The sequence below is a fragment of the Struthio camelus genome, chromosome 1, assembly GCF_040807025.1.
Source record: "Struthio camelus isolate bStrCam1 chromosome 1, bStrCam1.hap1, whole genome shotgun sequence".
NCBI classification, from domain to species: Eukaryota; Metazoa; Chordata; class Aves; order Struthioniformes; family Struthionidae; genus Struthio; species Struthio camelus.
Window position 1 is genome coordinate 105,145,112 of NC_090942.1, and position 27,982 is coordinate 105,173,093.

At 38.5% G+C, this 27,982-nt stretch overlaps 1 protein-coding gene across 6 annotated transcripts in view; it reads left to right on the forward strand.

The window, feature by feature from the left end:
- The window catches only part of EPHA6 (EPH receptor A6), a 536,080-nt gene extending 508,720 nt beyond the window's left edge, over positions 1–27,360 (forward strand). For all 6 annotated transcript variants that reach the window (XM_068909219.1, XM_068909191.1, XM_068909211.1 and 3 more), the window contains 4 exons: positions 3,498–3,647; positions 11,931–12,124; positions 14,135–14,284; positions 17,299–27,360. In XM_068909219.1, coding sequence (XP_068765320.1) covers positions 3,498–3,647; positions 11,931–12,124; positions 14,135–14,284; positions 17,299–17,413 — 609 coding nt within the window. In that variant the 3' untranslated portion in view covers positions 17,414–27,360. The remainder of the gene's footprint in view (positions 1–3,497; positions 3,648–11,930; positions 12,125–14,134; positions 14,285–17,298) is intronic.
- Positions 27,361–27,982: the final 622 nt, after the last annotated feature.

Genomic DNA, 27,982 nt, shown 5'->3' on the forward strand with positions numbered 1-27,982 from the left:
ATTATTTTTCCAGTTAGATCAAAATTTAAAAAGAAATAGCAGTAGTGCTGTTTGTTACTCTAATCAGAAGCAGGAAATATGTTTTCAGCTATTCTAAACCTTATATGTCCTTCTATTATGCATGAGCAGCTATTACTACTGTTTAGTTATATTTGCCTTTTCCGTTAGTCATATTGCAATCTCTGCCTTTTGAATAGCTTTCAAATAAATAAAACAACTTTTTTGCATGAACAGATATTCTGCAAACATAATTAAGTGTCAAAATTTGCATTCTTATGAATATAATGTCTTCATACATAAGATGAATCCACTGTAAAAATTTAAGAGGTTTTGCTTCACTTTGTCATTAGAACTAGCGCAAAAGATATTTTTTTTTCTTTTTTTTACATTCTAGCACTGAGTATGTCTTATGCCCTGGAACATGAATTACTTTGAATTTTCTTAAGGCTCTGTTCTCCATCCTCATTTTCACATTCAATGAGCCACTACTGTTTCTATCCAAAAGGGATCAGTCAGTAAAGCTGTGTGATGAAACTAGTTGTATAGTCTAATCAGATTCTTTAAAACTCATTTACATTTAGCTGATATTCACAGATCTTGCTGTGAATGCTGTTCAAGATGACAGTAGTGACCTCTTTTTTTGAGTGTCATTCAGGAATAAATAATCAGATTCATGAAAGGAACAAACTTTTAAAAATAATTACCCATAGTCAAACATTTTATAAATATCCAGATGCCTTTTATTTGCATGTATTGATTTGTGTTTTCCCTAAAAGTAGATATTTTCTTATTAACACTGGACTGTTCATTAAAATTCAAATAGTGATAAATGACTAATAAAACCCTACAAATTAGAAAGCTAGGCTCATAACAAATTTGTAAATTCATCAGTTTGTCTCAATGAACAATTTGAAAGCTTCACAAGAATACAGTCATTTAAAATGGTTGATTTTTTTGTCCTGTCATCTTCTGAGATCTGTGATGAGGAAAGAAAATATGGAATTCTTCGTTTGATCTTCCCTCAAATGCTGGTGTGGTACTGCAGAAAAGTATCTTAAATGTACATAAAGCAAAATGGAGCAAGAGGGATCCCTTGGTAAGACTAGGTTCGGATAATAGACTCTTGCTGTGCTGGAACAAGTGTCATCTGTATAATTTCTCAGCCAGGATTGCTGTTGATGAGCAAGAGCTTTAATGGTTTTAAGGGCAGTGTCTCTATTGATACGGATTGGTATGAATGTTGTTTGCCTTACTAAAAATGCACGTGTCCTGGTCCAGAAAAGGAATTAGATGCCTACCACAACCCTAACTTAGGCCACGAATATATCAATTGTCCCCAAAAATCTGCAGAAGCAAGAGATCTGATGACAGAATTACCTACGTTTGGCAATGTTTAAAAATAAAGCCGACCCAGTAAAGGGGGTAAAAATAAAAGGATAAGGCACCTAACTCGGTAGCATGGGGAGATATTTCTCCTCAATCCCCATTCACTACCATGAACTAGACTCTGCAGTTGGACTCTGTTAAATAAACTATTTCTCAGAAAACATAACCTTCTGGTCTGAAAACCCAGTGTGTGGAGCATTCACTGCTAGCTAAGAAATCTTGGACTTGCATATCCCACCAAAACACCATTGCAACTAGACGAGGAGATCAAATGCCAAATGCTCTTATCTAATTTATATAAAATGTTCAACTGTGCCCTGGAGAAGGGACAAGAAGTTAGGTTTCTCTTTCCTTGGAGAACGCCCTATCATAAGGGTCTAGGACAACATACTTTCCTTTCTCATCCTACTTCTCTATTCTCATACTCAAATGCGTTTGTAATTACTCTGTAAGTGAAACAGCTTTACCTGGAATGGATTAAGAGCACCACGCCATGCAAAAGCGAGCGATTAGGGCACTCTCAGAGTTGGCTGGTAGATATGGGATAAAGTATCTCTTACATGGTAGGTGAATGATCTGACCCCCAGGTTACTGGATGAAAAAAAGGGAGGGAGCTTGGATAATAGAAAACAAAGTATTACCTTTACCTTACTCACATCAAAATCAGCAGACGGTTTGTTATTGACTTCAACCGCAACTTTGTGAGGCCAAAACTGAGAAGGCAAAGGCTTTAAAAAAGCAACCACAAAAAAGGTAACATCATGCAAAGGGCATCTTGGCTACCGTCATTTATGAACTATGTCAATATTAACCACCTACATTTTTCATCGTAAGGTTGCACTCAGCGAAGCTGTGTTCTGAGAAGTTAGCTTCCTGACACATCGCCACAGACACAGAGCTTAGCTTTTCACCACTTTCTGGTAGAATTTTGAGTCAATTTTGTGTCAGCTCTGAAGAACTCGCAGACAGATTGTTTGTTATATATATTCAAAGTGAATTATCAGAACTTTGCCTACTTGTTTTTAACTGTGGCTTCTCTTCAGTTGCCAAGCTGATGTTCTAGTTCATTTCTTTTGTTTCTGTCAGAAATACAATCATAATGCTGAGCAGAATCTGTTACTGCTCATTGAAAGCAACTACTGTTAGTCAGCTCAGCTCTGCCGACTGCCTCCTTCTACCATCTAGTGGCACTTTAATCATACTACTCTCTCTCCAAACAACTTATCTAAAGGGTAGAGTTCTACAGATAATGATAATGAATATATACTTTTGAAATGAGAAATGCATCTGGAGAAGAAATACTTCATTGTTATTATTTATTTATTAGTATAAAAGGATTTTTTTTGTGTGCATGAACTCTTATGGGGGAATATGACAGATTAAATGGTATAAATTAGAAATGGAGAAAAGTTATGCCTGCTGTGGTCTTGCTAAAGGGTAAATCAGCTTTGTTGACTGAATTCTTACAGATGTCTCTTGTGGCAGTACTCGGATTTTAGCTTGAAAGCTGCAGAATGAAACTATTCAGTACCCTAAGGAAATGTGTATTAGAAGCACGCTTGGTTTGTAATTTACCTAGATATATAAAGGGTCAAAAAAAAAAAAGACTTAGAGAGAGATTATCAAAAGTAAAGAATAAAATAAAAGCTGTATTTTCCTTTCTGCATATATAATTTTATTAAGTCTTTGGATGTTTTGTTTTGCAACAAATGTTTCTATTTCATTAGAGGATAAGAAGTGAAATGTCTGTGTATTAGAAATTTCATATTTGGAATGTTTTCAATCAAAAGGTATATTGTGACTAATTGTATGACAGAAGGAACTTGAATCATCTAAAATGCATTCTGTTCTCTGGACTGAAATTTTTTTTCCAAGAAGTGCTGGTTGTGGTGAATTAGACTACAAAAGAAACCAAGTTTCTATCAGATTCTGAATAAAGTATATTTCTTCCTTTTCACCTATAGCAAATTGACAAGGCAATTGACAGAACGCTGACTGTAGAATCTCACCTTCTAGGATATCTTCTAGGAAACATATATTTTTTTTTTCCTCTTAAGCGTGTACAATTTTGTATTCTAGTCATATTGACAAGTTGTCAACATATTTTCTAGGGTGGAAAAATCCCCATAAGGTGGACTGCTCCTGAAGCTATAGCTTACAGGAAGTTCTCTTCAGCAAGTGACGCATGGAGCTATGGGATTGTAATGTGGGAAGTGATGTCCTATGGTGAGAGACCATACTGGGAGATGTCCAACCAGGATGTAAGTATTACATAGGACTCATCTGTCAGTTTGTTGAACTATTCCTTGAGAATGATTATCGTTCCCTATCCTGCTTTGCTTTTTCATTAACTTTAGGCTGGGATCTCAGCTTATTTAAATGAGCATAACTCTGTCAGCTTTGATGGAACAGTTAATCTATGCAAGCTGGGGGCTTGGCCCTGTATAAGTAAAACCTTGACTAGTTTCCTCTTAAGGATTAAAGCCTTATTACAAAGAGTCATAGCCAGCTTGCCAGATTCTGATGCTGGATATATGTGGCTTTCATCCAAGTGACTGGAATCTGCATCAGATATGCAATTTGATTCAGTTCTCAGTTAAGCCATAAATCAAAACTTGAGGGAATACTGGAACTATTCTGGTGATAAATTTGGCCCATTATCTCCATTACAGTCTAACAGTACCCTTCAATGGGCACACATTGATAAATTCTAAAAGAGTAAAGGTTAAGCTGCCGTGAGAAATGTATTTGTAAATTCTCCTTTTTAAGAATTAAATATGTTCTATTTTCCTTAAAAAACTACCTATAGGGCTTAACTACAGTGCAGGACAGTATACCTCATAACATTATTTGATATTTTTTCTTTCTTCCTTCCTAATTTCTTTGCAAAAGTTGCAGCCAAATAAATCTTCCTGATTAAAACGCACATTTGCTTCTAGTGTAATTGTCCTAGAAAATACAGCACTGGAAAGGGGGAGTGCATTTTTTTCCACTGCAATTTAAGTTTTCACTAATTCTGTTATTTGCTGAGCCCCCACCACAGCTCAAACTGGCATACTCAGTCCTCACACCAGCAGTCAACCTCCATGTCAAAATGCAGAACACCAGCCAGCCCATCTTAACCTCTGTCACAGATGTGCATAAAATGCCTCTGCACTGGTTCTGAAGAGTTGGCGTTACTTTTCCCAGATGGCTGGTTTTATATCATTGCTAAGTTATTCAGCTGTTCAAGTTTAGTTGCTTGTTAAGGCTGATCAGTCATTTGGGGATAAGGATCTGAGAGAGATTTTCACTAAAGAAACATCATTTCAGAGTGCTCCAGCAAAAACAAAAAAAAATTAAAAAAAAAACAGAAAAGACTAGTAGAACTAATAAAACCTTATTTCCTTTGGATTTGTGTTCTACAGCCCCACCAGTACAATAACCCTACTTTTCTCCAACATAGCTCCTGCGAATTTACTCTTTGGAAAAAAGACCACCTCTCTTGTACTTCGTTCTCCCCTGACAATACCTCCATTCTCCATCCCTTCTCCACACACCTACCAGACAGCAGCCCAGCTCCCTGCAGTGCTCCCTAAGTAACATTGGGTCCAAGACATTATGGTCTGCGTCTGGTTTTGAGCTACACTTCTGACGATGGACCAGGCACTGGTTGCTGGTCGGCCATCTGAAGAGAACAAGAAACTACTAAACTGAGGTGGAGCCTTTTCCTCAGTGGAGACATTAATTTGGTACGATCTGAACTAGAAACACATCAGTGATCTGTTGTGAGATTAAGTACATATGCAAGGTAGGCTCAATTCTCTTTTCCACCGACAGCAATCTGTTGGCATTTGAGATGCTCTAGGGTAACTAAGATTGCTACATAGGGCTGACACAGGACATGGAGGAGACCTGAGCCCTTTTGGAGGAAAAACTGCAGGTGAGGCAGGATAACGACAAAATCTAAAATCAGACACCTGTGCTTTGACAACTGAATTAAGCCCATTTTGTCCCTGGGGCACAATGTGCAATCAACTGCGTATAGATTTTTCAAATGTTAAGTCCCTATTTCTTACAACCAAGTATATCAGCAAACATATATATCACTGGGCTGTTCCACTTCCCCTTCCACCCCAGTCAGTGCTGCCGAGTCAAGGGAGCGTACTACTCATACAGCAGCAGTGGCTCACAGTCCTTCTTTCTGCTGTTGCCCTGGCGCATCCTGGGAGCATATCATGGACAGTAGTCTTTTACTTGGTTTTCCTAATCGCGTAATGGATATGTCATTTCTCCCTTCGTTTTGCAGCACCCTATTTATGTTTTTTTTTTTTTTTAAAGATTAACAAAGCCCAAGAAGCCAGAGACGCTTCTGAACAAATTCACCCAGGCCCTGTTGCCTGATTTCTGTATAGCGCCTGGCTGCCACAAGTGCCAGTGCTTCCAGCTGCAGTGTCACCTCTCTGTAACTCGGTCTCTGCCCCTCTGCCCCTCACAGTTTGTCATCTGCTTGTCTAGCCCCAGACGACTAGCAGCTATTAATGGCTGCAACTTGAGGAGGCGCGAGGAAGAGAGTACTTTCTTGCTCTATCATTGTGTCTCACTGCCACATGGTCTTGTGCTAAAACATGGGGGCGGATTTCTTCTCACTCTGTTCCTGTTGTGAGTGATTTCAGCTGGTGTTGGGTTAACTCGCTCAGAGGAACTCAACTGCTGTCATCTCTTTTAGTTTTCATCGCAGCGCTTCTCTTCATAATGACTCTAGTACCCAGCCCAGCTCTTGACTCCTTCACTGCTACTGCTGCTAACTGGGGATAGGGGGAGAGAGAGGTAAAGAGCCTCTCTGTCAAATCTGTTCAGCTCCACTGTTCACCCCCAGGGAAGAGGTTTGAATGACTTGTAGGACCCTCACAGAGAGTGCAAGTTGCCAGCTCAGAGTAATGAACAATGCAGAACTGCAAGTCCGCCTGTCTCTCCCTTTTGCTGAAGCAGGCTTCAACCTACCCTCTTCCTCTCTGTTACAAGCTGTGACATATTTAGTAAAGGCCGTGCCAGCAGCGAGAATTTATGAAGTGACCCCCCATTTAGGGTATATTAAATATCCTGCTACAGCATGAGGATAACAGCATTTAATTATTCCTGCATCCAAAATATAAGTATCTTTTAACGCAGAAGAAAGATGCAGACCCTATGGATGCTGCTTCTGCAAATGATGCTGACTCCCGTGTGCTTTCCCTGCAGTTCCCCAATGCACAGCCCAAAGGACTGCTCTTCTCCAGAGCCCTGCCCGCAGGCTCTCAGTTCTGAAATGTTAACAGTGAGTTCCTGTGACCTTCTAAATACATTTAGTGACTCAAAATGGCATTGGGATATTTCACGTTATTAGACACATTGTGAATCTTACTTTGTTGCATATGTGACATATGTTTTAGTGCAATAAAGTACTCTGAATTAACATGAGCTTGTTTTGCAGAAATAATAGTACCTTCCCAAGGTCAGTGATACTGTACATATAGCAGGGAACGTACAGGAGAAGGGCATGCATAAAAGACATTCATATTCATAAAAGATTCATAAAAGACATTATGCAAACTATTGTTGATAAAGTCTTGTATAAGTATAGTCACAGGTTCTACTATAACAAAAGATCTGCCAACGTTAACATTGCAAGACTCCAATTTCTGGGATTTGTGTTCTGATCATAATAGAACTCTGCTTTAGTTAGCAATAAAGTAGTTATTGAATTGGGTTTTTTTTTTTTTATAGAGTACTATACTCCCAGCAGTCACAGAGATCAAATCACTAGGAACGAGCCCAGGTAGCAGAGATTCAGAGCCGCTGGGAAGTGTTAAACTGATACCTGCCACCTGAATAAAACAGTCTGCTCTTCAGAGACTACAGCTGTTCATACCCGTCAGGTGAATGCGACACCTTTGCAAATCTAGTGTCCTCTCTTTCTGTTCCTAAACAGGAATTTGGAAGCTGAACTTTAGGCAACTGAGTTTGCAAAGGTCTCCCATAAATTTTTTAGCACTGTGAGCACTATAATGTACAGTCTTAAAATGTTACTAACTTTGAGAAATGTTCTTGTTTAAGTAAATAACCATTTTATTATTGTGGTAAGTCACTTCAGACCTGTGTTAGTGCCGATTAATGCACTTCTTAGATGTGTGGCAGGCACCAGAGGTGTCCATTAATTAGGGCTGCTGCACAGTCTGTCATGTCTTATTGCTTAATTAATAAACATTAGCTAAGATATTGAACTTTCCAAGGAAACTAGTGTGCTGATGAACAGATTGTGCTAAGAGCCTGGCTTGCTAATGCTCGTGTGAAGAAAGGAAGATTTATATTCAGTGCATTTGGTTTGTAGAACAGCTGTGAGTGAAGCCTCCTGGGACACCTGTTAGAGGCCATTGTGTAAATTATTGCATGGTGCAGGACTACAGTATTCCAAAAAGAAGGAATATTTAATGGCTTGTAATCAATATGCAAGAAAACTACAGTAGCGAACAGAATAAAAGTCCTTAGACTTGTGACAGTTTCTTGTAATAGTAATAATAACTTCCCCAATATATCCCTTTCAGACCAAAGGTATCAAAACGTTGGCAGGCACCCGGGATTGGCTCTGTGCCATGGGGCATGAGCAGCTGCTTCTCCATCCTGGTAGATTTTTCAGATGTCAGCAGGGCACAGGGACAGCGTCCCTCCGGACTTCCTTCTGTCGCAATCTCATTAAAAAACCTGTCAGTTAACTTCCAAAAGCAAAGTCTATATTGCTGTTGATAATGAAACTATCAGAAAGACTACGGCTTAATTTTCAAACACTGTTTTGGCCAATTTCAAATGATTTCCAAACTCAAGAATGCATAAATTTGATATGGAAGTCCGTGAACCATTTTTCAAATCATTTTTTGTATCGCAGTTACTGTGTAATGTTAACTCTGTCTTCGGCCTTTACAGCTATGACTAATATCAAAGAAAAATGCCAGTATGTATTTAACAAGCTGCGGCAGTTAATTTCATGTGTGTACAAAATATATAAAAAGAATGTTCCCCTTAATAAATATAAAGCCTAAGCATTAAAAAGTACATAATTAGTTTTGTTAACTTTAAAAACATTCCCTTTCCCTTATAATTTATGTTCATACCTGCCACAAGATTTACTTATGAAAATTCACCCTACCTAGTTTACTCACCTTAACGCTGGCTCACAAGGTCTTCTAATGAGTTTTAAACATACTCATCACTGAAAAGAAAGCTACGGTCGTCTTCTCACTGCTTGATTGCAGCATAAAATCCTTTAATGTTTAACTCCTTTTCTTATCCGTCAAGTGTTTGCCACAAAACCAGCACTAGATAGCATTCAGCCTTTTTGTTGGCAGACCTCGGGGCTTTGTATGTGTACAACCTAAGCTAAAGTTGGTATTCTTTCAGGTCAAAATTGGTAGGATATTGCTTTGCTAGTGTGGAAACACTTGCGCTGATTGCTAGAGCTTTTGCTGTATCCTTTTTGTAGGTGCAGGCATTTCGACCCATTTACTATTAATGTGGTACTTCTCCAACCTTAAACCAGCCAGGAGAAAAGCATTTAAAGGGTCTTAAAATAGATAATCTTTACGTACTATATCATATATAATTATGTATTACAAAAAAGTCGTACTTCTCTTCCTAGGTATATAGATGTCCAATTCCTCTGTTCAGTGGTAGGTGCTGTGCAAGTAGCAAAAGGGGGGTGGAGAATAAGAGGCTACAAAGTTCTAATTCTTCCTTTGACACTTGACTCCCATGGCAGTATTGGACAACTCACATCCCATCTTCACTCTAGTTTCGTAGACTCTAAAAATAATATTTGCCTCACAGGGATACTAATGAGGCAGTATTTGGAGTTTATTTTTAAAATGTGCTGGTATTAATGCGAAATTATAATTATCCCAGTAACAGCTGGCATTTCTCTTTCTACTGAAATGTTCCTTTTGAACAAGAAGAGAAAGAAAAGAGACAGTAAGTTCTTTGTCAAAGATATGCTGAAATAGAGCGTGTCAGAGAAAATGATGTCTGGGAAATTGTGGTTGCTTTTGTTTTTTCCTAAATAATGTGTTTTGGAAAAACTTCATCAGCTCTCTATTGCCGTGTCAAGTGAATGGTATATGTCCAAGAAAAGGGGTGCAGCTTTTCCTTTCGCTTAAAAAAATACATTTCAGAAATTCGTTGTTTGAAACGGGTATAGTTAAATGTTAAGACCACGATATCTGCATTTCTGGGCTGCTAAAGATTGCGGCTTCAGTGACAAATATCGACTATGCTATATCCAGCATTATAACAAGTACCTAGCTTTTATGAAGCCACTTCTGCCAGACTGCTTGAGAAACTGGATTTTTGACAGTTTTGTGAATAAAATATCCATTACACACATGGGATTGACTTTCACCCACCCTGAGTCTGTAACAAGAGCAATCTGAAGGCACATTCAGTGGTAGGAGGCAAGGGTTTGGAGGAAATATTTCTCTGGCAGTCCGATGATATTTTTTTCCAAGAGCGGCCATTTTGGCAGCCCAGGTTTTGGACCGCTGAAGTAAATCCCAGGGAGATAAATTAGTAGACAGAAAGGCAGGTGGAAGGATTATCATATTGACCTGTAATTTACCACTAGACGCCACCTCCGTGTGCATGCAGCCAGTCCCAGCTGTAGGTGCCTGCCTGGTCTATCCGTACTCGCAGGTGCCCAGAATTCGGAGATCTCTGCGGCAAATTATGCTACCTGCTGAGTAGCCTGTACTTCCTAGCACCAATGCGGACGGGTTTGAAACTTGCCCTGTACAACCCCACTTCCCTGTAGTGTTGCAAACACCTATTTTTCATGCATAGGTGTTCCTGCCAGGGGACGGGAGGGCTGCACTCTGTGGGCTCAGGTCATCTCCTTTTACAAAATTCAGACACCTGGTTGTGCGTCGTTACAAGATTTTTGTTCCTCTCCCTACCATGCCGTAAAAGGGAGCTGAGGTCCTAGTGTAGCTTCATTACTGGTATTTGCATAATGCCTGCAGCAGAAGCATTAGGCATCGTTAAACAGAGCCAACAACATTACTTCGGAATTCAAAAAGAGAACAGGGGTATAGTCCAGGATAATAAGACCGAATATACTGAAGCTACAGCTAGTGCTATAAAGCATTGCTTTGCTGTAAATAGTTTAACGTACCTCCTTCCAGCTGCATTAATACATCTCTGGCATGTACATTCATCTGTGTGAAAATGATAAATGTCTCCTTAACACACAGTGGGTATAAATGCGGTGAGTGTGTTTCTCCTAAGTGCACTGTATTATTATAAATATTGTGTACAATTATTTTTGCTTTAGAAAACATTCAGCATTGTCTGGATTTTTATGTGGAAGGAATAGGTTTGTTTGGGAAGTTAGGGTTTTTTTTTTTTTCCTGAGCAACCGCTTAGCGTCTTTCCATTCTTTTATATACAAGAAAGCATGACAGTGTCATTTCTATAGTGTCATATATGCTATCGCCGTTGCTACCACCATTTATTTCAGAATCTAGTAACCATTCCACTCTCGGTTTTTAAATCTTAGGTAGAATCAATCCAGCTGACTTTTCATGGACCTCACCTGGTTCTGCTCTCTCCTGTCATGCAGGGCTGTCTAGTGTCCTTTTCAGACAATGTTATTTGTTACCAGTGTTACTAAAGGCAAGCCTCGCTTCAACTCCCATCAAATGTAATTTTTCATACATATGATTTATTTATGACATCAGATCTGTTTCTTTCCAAATCTCCACTGAAGACACGTTTTTCCACCTCTGCCGGAGCTGGCAGTTTTAGTCACTTTGGGTGAATAAAACTGCCAACTGGTGGGTAGGGTGTGAAGTAACACCTTTTTTTTTTTTTTTAAGTCATAAACGGCTTGGATGCACATTCTTCTGAAAGAGGCTGTGCAAAATAACACTGTACTCTTTCTGTTCTGCTGGGTGGGGTACATTGCCTCGTACTCTGAAGACCAGCAGACCCAAATTATCACCAAGTACATTTGCCAGACACTGTGCATTGCACATTTGCATTGCCTCCCTGTTTCTTGACATTGCCACTCATTGTCATAATGCAAATATTAAGAGCATCCCAGCATGTGATGGCTGATACAAGATTAGTTTGTGGCCCCGTGACTCCATTCAGGACAATACCAACCTGCAGGTGGATGAAAAAGATAGTGATGCTTATTCTTTCTTTCTTCTCCTCCTCCTTTCTGGCTTGCTTGAAGAGGATGATCAGAGAGCCTAAAAAAAAAGCTTGCTGTGTTTCATATGCTAACAAATCGCCTCGCATACACCATGCATCATGGGGCACACTTTTGTGATTGATGCTGTTTGCTCCACGTGAGCCCAGCTGCAGAGCGTACCAGTCACTCTCCTGTCAGTCCCAATTCTCTGCGTGAGGCTCCAGCAATGCAGAGTGACGGTATTTGTGTCATTAGTCATTATCATTGGTCTATAATTTCAGCTTTATACTGCCCTTTCTGCATGTAATTCTAATGCCCAGTAAATATGTACGTTATATTTCTTTAGGTTATATTGTCTATAGAGGAAGGTTACAGGCTTCCAGCTCCCATGGGCTGCCCAGCTTCTCTTCACCAACTAATGCTTCATTGCTGGCAAAAAGAGAGGAACCACCGTCCAAAATTCAGTGATATTGTCAGCTTCCTGGACAAACTGATCCGCAATCCAAGCACCCTTCATACCCTGGTGGAGGATGTACTCGTGTAAGACTCTTTTCAGTACTTTTTACCTTTATAATCCATGATGGCGATCGTTAGATGTTTTACAGCATTAAGTAGGTTTGGGAGAAAAGGGTGAAGGTCCGACCTGACGAAGCTAGGGGGGTTCCAGTAATTATGAGGTTTGTTTTATCGTTAGTATGGTGTTGCAAAAGGACTTTTTCCTGAGAGCACGTGGGCGATAGTAGGTATTTTTCCTTTTTTTTGCCTGAGCTCTGCCTGTTCACTGTCCATCATTAATGTTTGTGAATCTCCTTGTTCAGTCTTTCAGTGCTTCTTCTATGTGTTTGTTTTCTATCTGTAATTTTCTTCTCCATTCAGCATGCTGTTTGACAGTGCTCAAGCAGTTTGTGAACTGCTTTGGAGTAATTTTCTGCAGGGCCTAGTTGTATCTTAGCTTGCTAAATCTGTGTCTACCTGCAGAAGATTTATCTACCTGCAGTGGTGGCCAAATAAGAGCTTTTTTAAGAGGCTATTACTATTCCACAAGAAATACTTGATGGTGTCGACCAAACCTTTTTTCCCTTAGTAATACAATAAAAATAAATGCAGCCACAATATAGGCAGAGCTGTGGTGGAAGAGTGTGTTGATTTTATAGTGATCTAAGGTCTCCCTGGATGTCAGCTGAAATCAGTGATGCTACAGTTGGCCTCACTGTGTTGGTTAGTTGACATTCACTTTCAGGTAAAGGTGCTTTCACTGACACCCCCTGGGTTAATAGGAGAAAACTCAGTGCCTTTAGGCAGGGCTGGCCTTGTTGAGAACCATAGTGGGATAAGAGGAGCTCGATACGGGTTTGGAGACGGGCTGAGAGACGGAGCCAAAACTGAGGCTGGTAGCTTTTTGTGGGAAAGGTTGAAGGGAGAGGTCACTAGGTAAACCTAGCGATAGGGCTACAGCCAGTTGGCTACTTGGCTACCACAATCCCGTGTGACTTGTGGGATTTAATGTCCCTGCACTAAAGTTAGTGGTCTCACATACACACCCACCCACCCACCCACACAAATACGTATGTATGCACATATGACTTCTTCCTTATACCCAGGTCATTTTATTTAGCACCAGAGTAACATGCTTATTTTTATTTTAAAACATTAATTACAATTTAAAGAGGCATGCCTGTTCTCCAAAGTCGAGCTTTTATTGAGCGCCCTTGCTGGGATAGGTTTTCTTCTTGTCTGGAAGTGCCTGATGCAGTTAATCTGAACGGTTATTGTGTTACTTGTATTTTAATTTATGAGGTCAGCAGTTTTTCTAAAGGAATCATAGAATAACTCCGATTGAAAGGGACTTAGGCAGGTCTTTAGTCCAGCCTCCCACTTACAGTGCATCTTTCAGTTTCAGTTGCAATAATATTAAGGGAAAGAACAGAAACAGAAATGTGACCAAATTAGCTCCCTCATTTTTATTTACTACTCTATATAATTCTGCGTGAAAGCAAAAATATAAAGCGTAGTTCTTTTTAGTTTTTTAGGTTTATTTCTGTAGCTGGTATAATCAAAGTGTTCCCATTGCATATATGTATTTAGCAATAAACAGCCATCTGTTTTTCTTTGTAGATAAATGCAAAAATCATCATCTTTCAGTATGTTAATATTTTTAAATTGTATCTACTGTTATCTCAGGTTAAATTTTGTTTTCTCTCTACTTTGACTGCTATATTATCCTGAAAGCATAAGATCTGTAAAGGAATATTCTGTGATATCAAAAATACAAACAGCGGGATAGGTCTGTTCCTCAGTTTTTCACTGAGCTGCAGTGCTTTAAATAAATGTACTGTTTAAGAGGTGCAACTTTACAAGCTAACAAATGATTTATAATTTTTAGACAATAGGATAAAATCAATCTTTGGAGAACTTCAGTGAAGTTCTGACCTTTACAGTTCAGGCTCCTCTCTCATTCCTTCTGCCTTTTAATAAAAATAATGTCTATGAGAGTAAATCAAGTGCCCTATTTTCTACTTCTTTGGTAACCTTTGCATTTTGTTTCTACAGAATGCCAGATTCACCTGGTGAAGTTCCAGAATATCCGTTGTTTGTCTCAGTTAGTGATTGGCTGGACTCAATAAAAATGGGTCAGTATAAAAATAACTTCATGGCAGCCGGTTTCACAACTTTGGATATGGTTTCAAGAATGAGTATTGAGTAAGTATATAATCTATTATTCCTGTAGAGGCTAATACGGAATTGTTTGGATGCTACAGTTCTAAAATTATTGTGATGTATAGAATAGTGCTTTCATTTCCTTTCCTGCATAAACTAATAAAAGACAGAGAGTTCTTATCAAAGCAGTATAGGAGAAAGATGTGATTGAGACGCAGAAACGATAGCTTCATTCTGCAGCTGTACCGTGTGCTACCAAGCTGGGGCACTGAGCATTCTTACATGCTTCTTGGGAAATCAGTTTTGATCTGGACCACTGAAATCAGAGGCAAAATGGATTCTTCGTTTGTTTGAAAAGCATGAAGCCCAAGTCATTCCTCATGTGGAAGTTGTTCCATACCTTGTTGCCTTTCTTCACACTATCTCCTGTTCCACTCTCTCATTTTTGAAATGAAAGGACTGCACACAGTTTTTAAGGGTCTTTCTTCAAAGCATCTCCAATTCCACTCTCATGCTTGAAATGAAAATACTGCATAAAATATGTAAGGGTCTGGGCAAACTGTGGATTTATAAGGTAGCATAATAACAGTACCTATTTTGATCTTTATTCCCTTCCCATTAATTCATGATCTTTTACTTTATTCTGGAACTGTCTGTATTAAATCCAATATCCAGCTCCTCACAGGTAATAGTCAGTTAAGATCTAGTAATTTTATATATGCAGTTAGGATTAGTTTTCTCCCATGTATTTCACTTCACGTTTATCTACACCAAATTTCATCTGCCATTTTATGGCGTAGTCACTGTGGCATAGTCATAGTTCGTAAGATCCTTCTAAAACTCTTCACAGCTAGCCCTTTCCCTTACTACCATGAATAACTTCACCTCTGTTCACCTGTTTTTCCAGACCATTTGCTGATTTGTTGAACAGCACAGATCCCAGCATAGGTCCCTGCAGATTTCCGTTGATGACTCCATTGTACGAATGGGCAATTTACTCCCTCTTTTAACCAGTTATTTACGCGTGCAAAGACTTTCTAATGCCATAGCTCCTTATTTTCCTTATAGACCTTTGATGAGTGATCTTCTCTAAAGCCTTGTGGAAATCCAAGTAGGGTGTGTGTCCCATGGATCACCTTCCTCCATATGGATGCGGACTCCTTTGTAGTGAACAAATAACTCTGTAAAACAGGAATTCTCTTTGCAAAAGCCATAGTGACTCTTCTTAAATAGATTGTATTTATGCAGGTATTTGCTAATTATATTCATTATATTCAATATATTCGTATTCTACCATGCCCTGTACTGATTTCAGGCTCACAGGCCTGTAGTTCCCCCAATTTCTACTGGGGATTTGTTATTTTTTCTGATATCACATTTTCTACTGTACCATGCCTCAGGCACCAAGACACTTTAAAGCAAGAGGTAACACATCCCTGTTAGTAATTCTTTCATTTCATCCTTGAGCTCCTTTAAAAGGCTTGACTAAATACAGCCTTGTTTTGGAGATGTGTTGCTCTTTGTTTTTTTAGTTTCTCCCATAACCTCTCCCACAGTCGCTTTAATTTCAGATAGATCCTCTGAAAAGTTCACTATAAAGGTTCTGGCATGGGAGTCAATCCCATTTCTTCAGCAGTGAATACTAACTTAAATAATTAGTGTAGTCTCCCTGCAGTGGCCAGTCTTTCAGTGCTCTTTTATACCCTAATCATCAATAGGCTCTACAGACACTCTGGCAGGCTCCTTGCACCCAGTGAGTTTGCAAGGTTATTGTGAGCTTTATTATTAGGTGCCGCACATTTGCTGGTTGTTCCTCAAGTTATTTTTTGCCTGCCTTACTGTGTTTGTGCAGGTAATCTGCCTCAGTTCATCATCCTTTCTAGTTGCTGCTTTTAGATACCACTTTAGCTTTTTGAAAGATTCCTTCTTTCTTCAAATAACCTCTCTTACCCTATTCTTCAGGCATGTTTGCCTCTTTTTGAGCTTTATCTGGCCTTTCTCAATAGGTGGTATGCATTGGTCTTGCATTTCTAACTGCACCCCGGCTGCAAGGGTTTATTCTCTTAGCTGCCTCTTTTAGCTTCTCTTTAACAGGCTAAATATTTTTGCATAGTCCTTGCTGACTGTAAGGGTTTTTCTATATTATCCCCCATATGGATGTTAAGCCTAAATACTTAATAGTTGCTGCTACTCGGTGACTCTTCAGCTACAGGATAGCGTGCAGGTATCTTGAACTGTAGATCTTGAACCCATAAGGGTTGCGTTTCATCTTTTGGGCTTCTTAGCTAGCTGTATCATAAAACAATTTTTGAGGCTATCTAAACATGCAATGGCTGTGTCATGTCCCAGTGTGGGACTTGCCCAATTGACAGGGCATGACTGAAATTTCCTGCCCTTGCTGCTTCTCTGATCTTTCTCGGCGTATTGCGGTTGGTGATATTTAGAGAACAACTGAACTAGTGGGCTGTGCTGGATGCTGAGGGCTGTTGACTTTGTTCCTGACAGAGGCATGCTCCATGGTTGTGTTGCCCCCACTGTGGTGCAGGGCTAGATGAGATGAAGGTGAACTGGGAGGGAAATCCCGGTCAAGTGAGTAGACTCACTGCTATGCTGCTCTTTAGACCTTCTCTCAGCACCATTCCCCAAATTATTGAAAGCACAGTCTCAGGTATTCCAGCCTCAGGACTGCAAGAGTGAGTGTATGAGCTCTGTTCCCCTGCATGTAGGAATGGGGAAAAAATGGTTACTATTGCAGTACTAAAAGTTGACTATTAGAGCTCATTTAGGTTCTTACTCAGGATTTGGAAGAATTACTTCACTGATCATACTACAGCAGATAGCAGTACTCTGACTACAAGATTTTTTTTCTTAAATGGCTGTCTTTAAAAATGCAGAATTGGCAGGTGCAGAAAACGTGAACATTTGCAGCATTCTTATGTATCCCAGTCAAGAAATAAACTGTTCTGAAATGGAGCAATTCATCATGTATTTATTATCTTTTGTATGCAAGAGGCTTTGGTATACCTGCCTCCAAGATGAAACTTTTTATCTTACAGTGACATTAGAAGAATTGGAGTTGTACTCATTGGACACCAGAGACGAATAGTGAGCAGTTTACAGACTTTGCGGTTACACATGATGCACATACAGGAGAAAGGATTTCATGTATGAAAGTACTAGAATCAACTGTGTTTTGTGCCTCAGCATTTCTAAAATGGAAAATATTCTCATTCTTCCCTTCTGCTCTTCCCAACTTCAAGAACTGCAGTCTCCTGTTCAGACTATAAACATACTTCTATGTTAATGCTTCCAAACTGGAATTTTTAATCACACTGCATAGTTCCTTCGTCAGTTATCTGCCAATAAAATCCTGGCCTACTGCAAGACTCTTGCTGCACATTGATGAATAACTCAGCATGGATGTGTAACTTTGTATAACAGTTTTTGGGAAACTTTCATGAACTTATTTATTTGAAAGTAGCAATCTGTTTGGCCTGGTGTGGCTTCTTTATCAATGTATTTAGAGTTTGCTGGTAGATTGAAAAGTATTTGACTTCTTTCATGTTCTGTGACCCTGTAACTTCCAATATCAAATGTGCAATCAAGGAGAAGTTTGACATAAATATTTATTTTATCTCTTAATTAAATCGGAATGTATGGGTCCTATCGTAACATTACTTTATAATAGTTTAAATGCTGGTAAGCTCGTGCTTAAAAATGTTAGAATTCTTTGCAGAAATGACCGATGATTTCATCTAGCGAACTTCCATTGTGTGAATTGGGAGGACAGAGAGAAAATATTGTATTTGAAATCTTAAGGTCCTTGATTTTGAATTACTTTAGCACTCGACACTTTTTATGCTTTAAATTGTAGATTAAGTTGGAAAATTTGTTCATTCTTGTGATTTTTCACCACTCAGCCTTTTTTTTAATAATCAGCGTTTGCTTCTACTACGCAGCAAATTATCCCCGGAAAACTGATTATAATGTTTCCTTAGGCACGTATAAAACATGGTTGTCAGCTATGCTGTGGCCACATAGACTTCAGAAAGCTTTCTGTTCCAAAAACGCAGGCCTCCACTACTTGAACTGAGGAGAATTTCCATCAGTGGTAGTAGAGCTTAGAGGGCCAGCCATCAGAGGGGTGATGTGTTTATTCCCATGGTAGCAGATCAGCCATACCATCCAGCTGAGGGCAGTGGTACAAACACAAGCTAATGCTGGAAGTTACACTCGGTGGCATTCAGTTATATTGTATATAGGCAGAAAAGGAGACATAGGACAGCAGTGTAATTATATGTTGCCTTGAGTCTACTTCTAACTGCTTTTAGAAGTAAAACACAGACTCTGCTGAAATGGAGTTCTCGTTACTACAGGCTAGATCTTCATTTAGTGCAAATATCTAAAGACATCGAAGATAATTATCTTTAGAACTCTTCAATAGCCATATTTACATGCAAGAAAATGGCTGCAAAGGCCTACAGTAGTATGTATACCTCTGTAAGACTTAAAGCTTTCATGTTTTATTCAGACAACTTTCACAGACATGCTGGGCTACGTTTCCAAACTGTTGCATGGGACATGCGCTACTAGGAGCGGAGAAATGAGCGCATGTCTGCGTGCTGTAGAAGCCTCGCACAGACCTACATGCATGCCGCATATAAACTGGGTGCAGATGCTTTTGTTAATTTATACATAGTTTGGAGGACTTTTTTAAGCTACATGGCATTCCAAAGTACTTGAGCATTACAAATCTTCAGTTAAAATGTGCATTTGGGCAATTAGTAAAGTATATGTGTATATCAAAATGAATTAACTACTTTATGTAATCATAATGATATTTACTGCTTAATTTACAGCTTGTAAATCAAAGTGTATTTCCTGACACTGGGAAAAGGCTGTTGTATACTGGTGGCAGAGGAGGAAAAGCAGAAAGCAACTCAGAAAAGATTATGCTTCCAGCCAGTTCACAGAGTAAGACTTGCTAGGCCTGATTCACTGTTGTTACTTTATGCTGCAATAACTTCAGTAATTTAATTGGGATAACAGTAGAGAACTGAGTACATTTCCCTTTTTTCCATTAAAAAAACAGATTAACTAAGGAACAAGTTGCCTAAAGAGAAGGATTCACCAGCGCTCTTCAATGCCAATTTGATAAGCATGTTTAAAGAAGGGCAGTACCAGTTCTACTCTAGCTACAAAGGTAATTTTATCAGCATGAGTAGTCCCACTGAACTCAGTAGGACTGTACAAGCATGTGTGCTTTACAGGATCACAGGCCTTTAGAGGAAAAAAAGCTTTTGTTCTTTTCTGTGACTGTCACTTGGAACATTTGTGTCCCAATTCCACATCTGAATAGTTTTTGGAAAGGGTTCTCTTATGAAAAGAAAATTGTACTTACTTTTGAAGCCTTTTAAAAACAGTAACATCACAGAGTAATGTAAGAGATGATTTTCCTTCATTACTTTGTTTTCCATTTTGCCTGCCATTGCTTCCATGGCCATCTGCGGAAGGAACCTCTCTCACATTTAAATACATTACTGAGGAGGTATAAGTCTGTTATTTGTTAATGAAGTTTCAAAACTACCCATAATTAATCCAAACCATATATGTGCACTATTTAATTCTCCTTTGCACATTTATTCATTCCTGGTAGTGTGGATGCAAAACTGCACGTTACATGCACACAACCTGGATATGTTTCATGGAAATTAATTTCCAGATTTATCACACTACTGAAAATATATTTTCAATAGAACAAATATAATAACAATATTAAAACATTTATTAATCAGATATATTTTTTATATAAACAAGAGTTTGGGTAACCAGAAAGGAGCGAACAAGGGATTCTTTTGGTGAGGACATGCATTAAAAACATTGTAAATCCTCTCCAGGATTTTGTGGGTTTATATGGCTTGGTTTTTTGTTGTTGTTGTGCAGTATGACACTTTTGTAATTGTTATCTTGATCAAATTTACATTTCCCCCATTTTGGAAACATTTCATTTTCTCTTGCTCCGCTTACACACCTATTCTGTTTTATTCAGTGCAAACAAAAGTGCCAATACTAGGGCTTTTTAAATTTCTTGTTCTTCATTTAAAAAAAAAAAAAACAGGTGTTGTTTTTCAAATGTGTGTGTAATTCTGTGCAGGCCACAAGTGTATGTGCGAAATTACAGTAGCTTCCTTTGTAAGGGGATACTTTTTTCAGGTGAAAATTAGCTGTCTTCAGTCATCCTGCAGCTTGCATTGTGCAGTTAGAGTGTAAATTTAACAAATGTAAGCAAATCTACTAGGCTGTTTTTGAAAATCTGGCCCACACTGCACAGTGCTTCATGACTGAAACTACTTGTTGAAAGGTCATGAAATAAAGTGTGCGTGATATGCAAGCCAAAATATGTATTAAAATGTGGGCATAAGGAAATAGTTCTAAGTTAGTTATTTACAAGTAAAATCCTTCTGTAGGTTATTCCCACAGATCTGATTGTCATTCATCTAGAACAAAAGCCATCCATCTGTACAAACTATAAGCATTACCTCCAAATGTTTTAAATGAGGGGCTTGACTGCTGAGCAGGGCCAGGTCGGCGTCCCTTGGCCAACAAGTGCACTATCCCCAGCTGTCCATCCCGTGCCAACCACAATGCTTCCAAAGTTGACTGACAAGCAACTCGGATGCCCTTGCAGCAGAGTGAGGCCAACCTCTAACAAGGAAACCACAGCAGTCATCCTTACTCAGGCCATGCCCACTTGTCAGTCAGAGGCCTGAGACCTCCTGGGAAGAGATTTCATGTAATTTTGGAGGTCTGCATTTGAGCCAGCCATCTGAGGCTCCCTTTGAATCAAGGAAGAGAAGTGGGCCCTTGTAGAAGGCAAGTCATCTGACATATGTTACCTATATGTTTTGGGTGAGATGAATTGTGCCAGAGAAGCACCTGTTTCTCCTTCTTCACTGTGAACGAGACCAAAATGACTAGCTTAGATCCAGGCACCTGTGTTCAGTCAGATGAATCTCGTGCCTTGATTGTATCCAGTCCTCCTTCTGAGCCCCTGAAAAAGAGAGGACCTAGTCCATAATGCCGACGTTAAACAAGTAACAGCAGAAGGTTTAGTAGATTTGGCTCACGAGATGTTTTCACATTGGACTTCTTGAGAAGCACTGGGATTTTCATGAGGTGAAACGAAGGGAATTGAGCTATGTCATCTACGTTTTCCCTAAACTTAAGTTGCCCTTTTCATTTCCCATGAATGTCAGTTCAATGGCTGTTCAATAAAAGCTCAGCCACATGTTCTGCTTTAAGACATCAGCCAAGACCTTTCAGTGTAAGAAAATCTTTTAATTGCAAATAGTACAATCAGCTATAAATTCAGAATTAATTCGTTGGTCTGGATGAAGCATTCTCTGTCCAAAATTTTGTTAGGTATTAGCTGGATTATTTTGATATTCAACTCATAGATTGTAATATTTTGATTTTTTGTAATTTAAGGCTAATAATTTTCCATTTTTGTAGGTGTCACGAGCCTAATTCTGGGCTCTCTTAAGCTCTGTTTCAGTGCAGCTTCATACAGGTCACAAAGGCGGATCACAAGTAACATACAGACTCCCTTTATACAGATGCAGTGGAGAAGTACAGTGTGGAACAGCTGGGATTGTGGAAGTGCCTCGTAAGAGCGTATTTACCAGAGCAATTGCCATGTTAGAATGACCCTACGGGACTCTTTCAGCAGCCAAGTTAAAGCAGCGCAGAACGTACTTTAACTTACCCTGAGGGCCAGTTACTGCATGTCAGCTGGCCCCACTGCAAATAGAAGCATGTATTCAGCTATTTTAGCTTGCCTGATGGAATGGTTCCATGGGAACCATTCTGGCAGCTGGGAACTTCCCTTATGAACATATGGTAAGTGTACCCACCCCTTCATGGTCTCAGTCTGTCTTGGAATATGCTCTGCATAGCATGGAAAGGATATAGTAATGAATGCGGCTGCAGCAACTGTATCAGTCAGAGGACTCACTTCTAACTCAATCCAACACCTCTTTTAGAGTAACGATAGTAAGAGTCATAATACAAGGCTATATTCTAGTGCATCCTCTAGAAAAATATTTAAAATTTATATACGTGACTTACCATAGCATCTGTGCATAGTTCAAGAGCGTTGTATTCTGTTAGAACAATTTTCTTTCAGAAGACCCTTGTTCACCTAGTAATTGATCTTTCCCGAATAAAAGGCTAAGATTATTTAAAAAAAAAAAAAGACTTTTTTTTTTGAGAGCAAGAGAGAGATTTCTGAGGCCGAGCTAACACTGAATAGTACAGTGATCATGAAATCTTCTGGAGAGACAAACAGCTCAGCCCTGAAAAGGAAGAAAGTCCCTAAAGACTAGAATAAGATCCCAAAGCAAGAACTGTCCTTATTGTGCTAGAGAGCTCTAACAGAAACAAAAGAAGTTGCACAAGACAATTCCATGCATTTAGAGCTCATAAGTATCTACTGCCATCATATACCATATTTACTAATGCACACTGCTCATCCATGAGTGGTATGGTTGTATGCAGATCCTCAGATTAGGGGCCAGGCTATGTTGAGCACATTATGGATGTAAAAATGGTGTGTATATGTATATAAGGAATTGTATATATAACATGTATCATAATGCCTGAGATTTTTCAAACCTGCGGAATTTAATTGGGAGTTAAATACCTCCCAGTAATGCTAATGAGGTTTAATTGCACCATTGGCTTTGAAATTTTTAAGCAGCATGCACTGTATGTGTATAGTACTTCCCAAACTTCCCTGGCTTGTTATCCGGAAATGGACAGGCTCTCTTTTCCTCCACAGGCAGAAGAAAAAAGTTTTTCAGACTGGCTTACAGAAAGCTGGCTGGTCACCTGCTACTGGCCCTTCTAATGCCACCACAGCAAATGCTTTTCTACCAACTCTGTTCCATGTACCCAGTTACTGTAGAAACCTTTAGTAATTGTCAAGGGGAAGAGAGGTGCCCGTGAGCCAATATCTCTAGTAGGATGTAGACCATTCTATAAAAATACTTTGAATCCCTCTGCTGAAGTCACCAAAGATGTTTAAACATCTTACAATTAAATGATTTTCTTTTAAATATCCATTTACAGGCTCTTATGAGGTTAAACGAGGGAAATTTTCAAGGGAATTTGAGTAAGGATATGCCAGTAGATACTGTAACCAGATGTGTTGAATTTTAGAAAGGAAAACAGGAAAAAAATGCTTAATGAAGGAACATGAGGTTAAAAAAGGGATTAGAGTTAAAATATATTTCCATATTTCATATGTGAAATAACATAACAACAATTGACATAGCAATATCTATTTGTATGTATGTTTCTTTAAATGTTTTACATCGGTATACCTTACCTTCTCTTCCTGCAAAAGACTTCCCAAGTACATCTTTATTTCACAAAGGTTTAGCATATTGTATGTTTTCTAATACCTGTATCGTATGATAATTGATGAAGATTTAGACCCTTGGTTTTATGATAAATAACCTTGAATCTAGGATCTGAAAAATCATATTTTGGGGAAATCCACACTGGAATCCAAATACTCACTTCTGGTTGTGAATTGTGAAAAAGTGCCCATTGAATCAGGCTAGGGAGTATTTTCAGAATATCATCACAGCATAATGCTGTGAGGGTCCTCTACAACAGCTGGAGGACAAAATACTTTTGCTGGTTCTCCAGGGCCCAGCCTACAATAAAAAACCAGTACACTCATCACAATTTAGATTAGAATCTCCAGTAAATATAATTTTCTAAACTTATAACTGAAAGACTAATTGTTCTTCATGGTCCATAGTGGCTTTTTTGAGAGGAGCCTAAACAAACAGTAAGTAGAGCTATCCAGTTAAGAGTGGCTTAAAAATTGAATTTTCAGTTTTCTCTCATTCAGACTGAGCTCTTCTTGACAATGAGTAAGAGGTGAAGAGAAAAGCAAAACAAGAATAATTTTTTATATACTGAATGTGCTGAGCTGTATAACTTGTCATCAGAATCACTTTATGAGTAAAAGGATTAGATGAAAAAATACAGCCAATTTTTTAAATTTGTAGATTATTTTAGTTAGTAAATGCCAACTTCACAAGTTACATTTTTGTCTTGTGAAGGTTCTGCTCTAAAAGACCTAGTATTTCCATATCCTGCTGAAGGATTTTAATAAACTTCTTGATTGAGTAGTTACTGGGACAATGATGTAACTTTGTGAGGAATTAACTGTTTCAGTGTCAAAAAGCACCCTCTTGCTGTGACCAAAATTCATGAGAATTTGTTACCGACTTCAATGGCAGTAGGATGAAGCCCTGAGTAACACGTATAGCGTGTAGGAATCAGCTCTCCAAATAAATTCTGTCTTCCTGTCATAGTTCATTTGTTGTTAGAGGACCAACGTTTATTAGGAAATACGTTGTCTTGTAATTCAAATTTATTGCTAGAACTTTTTGCTAGCATTAATTTGTTCAGTTGTAGGATGTAGCTGAGGCGTTCAGGGCATGCTCGAAAGTCAGTTAAATCCATAAACAGATGTCAATGGAATGAAATAGTTTTTTTGATCAAGACTTTCTATAGATTTGCACAGAAGGGATGGCCTGCTTTAAAAGGGGTAAAGAGAGTGCACTGAGCATAAAAGGTAAAAGTTGCTACCTCAGGGATGTGGTGAAATAGATTATGGTTCCCTTCAACGTGGTAGAGATGAGTTGCAAGATACAAAAGGTGTTTGTTGCACTGCTGTTTTATCTGCAGTGGGCTACCATCATCAAGTTTGGAATAAGTAGTTTAAAGCAAATGTCAAGCATTATACTACACATCTAATAGAAGCACTGTAGTATCTAAGAGAAATGATTTTTTTTTTTCCCCTCAGAAAATTCCACAAACTCATGGACTTAAATTCAGGATAAAACTATTCTCCCCATCAAACAAACAGAACCTACCAAAAATATACAACCTTCATTTATAGGATTTAATTATCTTTATTTCTTTATTTTCTTCCTAAACGTATACCATTATATAGTGTGATCTCCCCTTCATAATAGCTGCTCTATCTGATTATTTTCCTCTTTGAACAAGCTCTGTTTTATACTCCTAGTGCATTGTAGTGTAAGTTCTGTGATTTCTCAGTTATTGAGAGGCACAATAGCAAAAAATAATAATAATAATAATAATGTCCTCCCGTCCTCCCAGTGGTTCTGTTTACTGCACTCTCATCAGTGAAGTCCCTATTTCAAGGAAAGCATCCTGCTCTAAAATTCCTAAGAAATGCACATGCTTCATTTTAAAACTTACAGCCAGGAATCTGTATCAGCCTTTCCCTAAGGAAGAGTTAGGTTTGAATTGGCAGTACTTCATTTTAAAATGGCATTTCTTTTTGCAGCAATTTCTTCTTCCAACTTTTCTACATAAGGTAGAGGTCTATTTCCGAGAAGTGTGGGAAAAGTTGTTTCTGGGTTAACCCTGGTGAAGTTAGTACTTCAATACATGTTGTTCCTAGCTAAAGCTTTGGGTCCTACTTCTGCTGAGGTCAATGCCAAAATTCCCTCATGGTATCAGTTGGATCACACATGGTGATGCCATGACTGAAAAACCCATAGGCTAACAAAAAGGACTTATTCTTGTTTGCTGCAGTACAACTTCAGCTCCTAGTGACTTCAGTAGCAAGGACAGGTACCCTCTACTTCTCAGGATTGTATCTGCAGTTTAGCAAGGAAAAAAAGGCTTAAAAAGATCATGTGAAACCATATTTACTGAAAGGCAATGGATTATCTTCTGGCAAAGCAACCTTCATTGATCAGGGTGGCAGAAATTGTTTTGATTTTGTCATCAGGTTTGCAAACCTGCAAAACAAACATTTTCGCTTACAGAAAAGATACAAGAAAAATATTGGCCTACCTTCCAGAAATTAGCTTTGATTTTCTCTTGGAAGATAATGTGGTTGGTATGTTTTCTCAGGATAGCCTCTATTTCTGTGTGTTGGTTTTAAACGTATATGAATTAAAAGGGGTTTTAATCTCTGTCTCTTCTGTGAAATTAGATTGTGCACAATTAAATATGACTGCTCTTCATAGTTCGCTGTTCTAGCATAGCCATAAAATGTATCAATGTATGTGTATATATGAATAACTATTTGATGACAGACACTTTAGATTATATATTTAAGCAGCCATGTCAAAACTTTAAAGGTAGATGGCTTCTAAAGTAACAATATAATCACGATAATACTTGCAAAGTATTTTACAAACAAACCGTGGCCTCAGCACAGATCTTGTATCCTTATCAGTACTCTGAAAAACACTTTTTCTTTGAAGATCCCAGATAACATTTGTGTTTTGCAGTTGTTTCCTTTCCTCTTACCGAGATATATTTGAATAATGGCAACTACCTGAAACTAAAATCTTCACCATTCATCCCACGGAAAAGCAACCTTGGTACTGTACCTCTAAGTTATATCACTGGTCTGAACTTGTGTAGCATTGCATACAGCAAGCAAGATCTACTAATTCTGAGAGACTGAACATTTCACAGCTCGTATAGTTGTTTCCCCCCTGGGACTGCCTCACCATTCAGAATGACTTTTCTTCATGTAATATATCTCCCATTTAAGTTCCAAATCCATTTTTCTGTCTTTTAGCCAGTTTATAACAGTATAGTAGGAACAGCCATGAAATAACAAGCTTAATATACTGATTTGCAGTCCCAAGGCGAATTTACATTAGAAATGAAGTTGTTCATATTTACTGAAAAGTGGTGTTCCCATTTTTTTTTAATTCTATTATGATACTATGATGTTCCATGTAAATTTTCATGTGCTGGCATGCCTACAAGTTAATAGTGTAATAGAATGCTCAGCTCTCAACATTAGGATGTTTTTAAGGTGAATTGCATTACATATGCCATCTATTTGCAGAAAGAATATGGGGTTTGGCAAAGCTACCTGCTGAGCAACATAATACGATTTTTGTACAAAGTACAAGTTACTGATTATTATTGTATTTTATTTTTCTATGATTTCCTAAGAGGCATTATCAGGTCTTACAGATGGGGTAAGCCTGTTTATTAAGATATTTATTAGCAAATAAAAGTTACAGTACTGGTGGTTATTTCCGACTTGTTGTTTTTGTTTTGCCTTAATTTATGAATATGATGATACCCAGTGAAGCCCGTCATACATGACCACGCAAAAACAAAAAAAAAATAGTTGCTTAACTAATAAAGATGGACCAGAAATATGTTCTAAGACTTAAGGTACTTCAGGGTGCTGGGGTGGGGGAGGTTGCAGCAAAAGAACACACCTACCACTTAATATTTACCACTGTAGTTTGCAGTATTGTTCACTCTCCTTACAGTTGTTCACTGATCCACACAACTCCTTCCGTGCAATTCCTTCTCTACTGTTTTCCAAAACTCTCACTAATACGTATGGTTTTATAGCTGATTATATTATTTAAATAATGCCAAGGCAATGCACAGGGATTCACAAACAAGTAAAGACTGCCAAATATAATATTCAGCCCCACCTCAAAAAGTTTAAAATGTAAAATTATAACTAGCCTTTCATTTCCTAACGTCATATGTTCTGTCCTGTGTTATATCATTCAGTTATGCAAAACTAAACAAAATTATGTGTAGATTAAGAAATGAACGCCCGATGTACATAATCCATGACATCTTGCACATCTTACACGGGAAGAGCTCTCTCACTAAGGGCTGTCAGCTTTAGCA